The following is a 3,649-nucleotide window of genomic DNA, read 5'->3' on the forward strand; positions in this document are numbered from 1 at the left end:
AAGAAAACTCAGGTGTGTATACATAAACATGTACATGTATGTGTAGCGTGACCTAAGTGTAAGTAGAAGCAGCAAAATGTACCTGAAATCTTGCATGTTTATGAGACAGAAAAAAGACACCAGCAATCCTACCATCATGTAAAAGAAATAAAGGCTTCCTTTTTACACTCACTTGGTAGGATGGTAGTACCTCCCTGGGTGGTTGCTGTCTACCAACCTACTTCTTCTTTCAACACACCAGCCATATCCCACCAAGGCAGGGTGGCCTAAAAGGAAAAATGAAAGTTTCCTTTTATATTTAGTAATATATACAGGAGAAGGGGTTACTAGCCCCTTGCTCCCGGCATTTTAGTCGCCTCTTACAACATGCATGGCTTATGGAGGAAGAATTCTGTTCCACTTCCCCATGGAGATATGAGGAAATAAACAAGAACAAGAACTAGAAAGAAAATAGAAGAAAACCCAGAGGAGTGTGTATATATATGCTTGTACATGTATGTGTAGTGTGACCTAAGTGTAAGTAGAAGAAGCAAGACGTACCTGAAATCTTGCATGTTTATGAGACAGACAAAAGACACCAGCAATCCTACCATCATGTAAAACAATTACAGGCTTTCGTTTTACACTCACTTGGCAGGACGGTAGTATCTCCCTGGGCGGCTGCTGTTTACCAACCTACTACTTTTTTAAAAAAAATTACATGAAGTGTAATAAAATCTAAGTGATTAGACATTTTGCTCTAAAACAGTAATGGATTTTGTCAAAATCTTTTAATTAAAAATGATATTTTGCTCAATGAGAGAAGCATTGTTTTCAATAAAGGTTTGCTGTCTCTACTTATCTTTAATTCACACTTTACTAAACTTTTACAACATTAGAGGGCATTAGTCTTACTATTGGTTCAGGCCGATCTGGAGCAATAGTCTGGGTACTATCCCTGGTGATCCGTTGGGCTGTTTGTGCTACAGGAATGGAAGGAATGGTGGTACGTTGGACTGGAGTAGGAGGTATCACTGGACGTAAAGTACTCTCACCAGCAGAGGCAAGACGTGGCAGGGGAATGGCACCTGCTGGTATTGTTTCTCCATCGCTGCTGACTGATGAAGAGGAGCTGTGGCGAGGTAATGCAACAGGTTGCCCAGCAGCCTGATGCTGTAACACACTTTCTAAAGATTTACGAAAGGATCGGGAAGAATCCCCATCCTCTCTTTCCATCTTACCATCCACTATAAAACCTATGGGACCTGGTCCTTCCCCAGTGTCTTTTTTCCGCAAGACAACTTCACTCTCATCACAATTTATATCAGTCTCCTTACAAGTATGAATTTGCTCAAATCCAAGAGGAACTACTTTTGTTTCAGTCTTATACTCTGAATATTGTTGGGCTATTGCTGACCTTTCTAGATGTTCAACAGTAGGAGGGCTAGGTCTGGGAGGTTTAGTAGGGGCTCCAGGAGGTTTGGGAGGTTCTGCAGTTGGTCTCCTGATACTATTGCTATGGTGAAGTCTGGCAGCAGGCGCTGGCACCAAGATCTGTGACATGGTTTCTCGAGGTGGGGTATTACTTCGAGCTTGTTCTGGTGAACCTGAGGCACTGTTTGTGCTCCCTCCTGATATTTGCCCATCTTGGCTGCCTATACCAAAGGATCCATGAGTGCTTGATGGTCTAGCTTGTGGAGGTCTAGGTGCTTGCTTTTTCTTTGTTCTCTGTGGCTGCTTGGGGCTTTCACATGAGTCAGATGTTGTGGGAGCAACAATTAACGAAGCGCTCATGCTATCTATACGGCTAGATAGATCTGAACTGGCATTACGCCGGTGGGTTTGGGGTGCCGGTCGACCATGCTGAGCCGGCAGAGGTAAAGAGCCATTAGGCTCAGTGTGAAGTCTCGAGGGTGAAGGAGGCACTCGTGGTATTACGCCAAAATCTATGTCCTCCTTAAAGAAGTAATCACTATATTCCACAAGATGGTCAACAATGGACCGATAGTCACTGGTAAGGCTCATGTTACGGCCCAGGGTAGACATATCTGGTTGCTCCTCAGAATCCCGCTGATCCCATATCAGGTTAGGAGCCATAACTATAGCAATGTTGCTTGGGGACATTTTATTACAACTAGAATTGGCTGCCAATTTAGCTAGGAACTTCACAAGGTATCTAAGATTGGCCAAATTGGCAGGTGGGAGCTGGTTCACAACAAGCCATAGGGCTTTGAGACGTAGCTGGTGATCAGTCTGCCTCACAGCTTCTAACCACTGATCATGGAGAAAATGTGTTAAAAGGGGTTCTGGTAACTCTCGCAGGTAGCACTTGAGTGTGCCTGCAACGACGTGGACGTCATAGTCACGATCATGTTCATCCACTTGAGCTAGAGCTTCATTCGTAACCAAGTTTGCATCAAAGGCTCCCTTGAGGCGGCGTACCTTGGAAGTGCTACCAGCCACTCGAAATAGACCCTCTTCAAAAAGGCCAATTTCTACCAGACGCCGCACACACACTTGCAAAGGGACAGCTATTTCCTAAAGAGAAAGAGAAAACACATACATTACTTGACTGATATAAAATTACTTAAGACCTATACATGATCAGATGTTTCATGCTATTTATATATTGGTTTAAAATACTGAATTTGCAGAGTATTTTATGTGGTTTAATAGTTTTATTCTCGGTTTCTTGGTCTCACTTGATGGAATGGAAGATATATTACTGAAATAGAGATGGTTTAGATTGGGCTCAGGACAGTAAGTAGCTTGAAATTCAGCTCAAAGTAGCAGAAATATTTGATTTTTGCCAATATTCCAGAGAAAGCAAATAATTTCATTTGTCCAATGCACGTCCAACTAGTCGGTCTAATATGCATTCACAAATGCACTGACTTTATTTATACAATTATAATAATGCATAACAGTAAATCTTCTATTTGTGTGAATAAAAATTCAAAATGGAAAACAAGTGTAATACAAGAGAGGCCCAGAAATGTAACTAATGAACATAGGAAATGTTATTTTAGTGCCAGGAATGCCTGCCGTGTTTAATCGAGACCCTACTTTGAAATGGGCATACACCTACCATCCGACTTACGACCTGCTTGACATACGTCCACTCGACTTACGACCGTGCATCTGGCAGCTGGGCTGGGCCGGCTGATGCACACCACTGTACAATATTTGACAATACTCGAGGCGGCAATGCGTCATGCAGGCAGCATCAGTTTGAGTAACCCTGTCCTATCAGCAGCATCATACTGTATTAACTGTACTAACTGGACAGTAAATTTCACCATGGCCCCTAAGATGAAGTCTGTGGCAAGAAAGGCTCTTACTCTCAAACTCTCTATTTGTTTTCACTGTTGCACATAAACCTGTCTGTATCTGCCTGCCTATATATCTGTGTATCTCTGTGTGTGTGTATCTCAGTCTACCTGTGTATCTGTCTTTCTGTTTACCTGTGTCTATGTCTACCTGTGTGTGTCTTTCTGTCTACCTGTGTGTCTGTCTACTTGTGTCTTTATGTCTACCTGTGTGTCTGTGTCTACCTGTGTGTCTGTGTCTACCTGTATCTGTCTGTCTCTCTGTCTGCTTGTCTGTCTCAGAGCCACTCATTAAGAGTGTACTTGGTCTTGAACATGCCATATTAATAATGATAATAACA

The 3,649-nt window shown here is 42.6% G+C and overlaps 1 protein-coding gene across 1 annotated transcript in view; it reads right to left on the minus strand.

Moving 5' to 3' along the window:
* Positions 1-843: 843 nt before the first annotated feature.
* LOC128687214 (SH3 domain-binding protein 1) overlaps positions 844-3,649 on the minus strand; it is a 165,697-nt gene continuing 162,891 nt past the window's right edge. The window contains exon 7 of the mRNA XM_070098468.1: positions 844-2,517. Within this exon, the coding sequence (XP_069954569.1) occupies positions 859-2,517 (1,659 nt within the window). The 3' untranslated portion in view covers positions 844-858. The remainder of the gene's footprint in view (positions 2,518-3,649) is intronic.

The sequence above is a fragment of the Cherax quadricarinatus genome, chromosome 62 (genome assembly GCF_038502225.1).
Source record: "Cherax quadricarinatus isolate ZL_2023a chromosome 62, ASM3850222v1, whole genome shotgun sequence".
NCBI lineage: Eukaryota > Metazoa > Arthropoda > Malacostraca > Decapoda > Parastacidae > Cherax > Cherax quadricarinatus.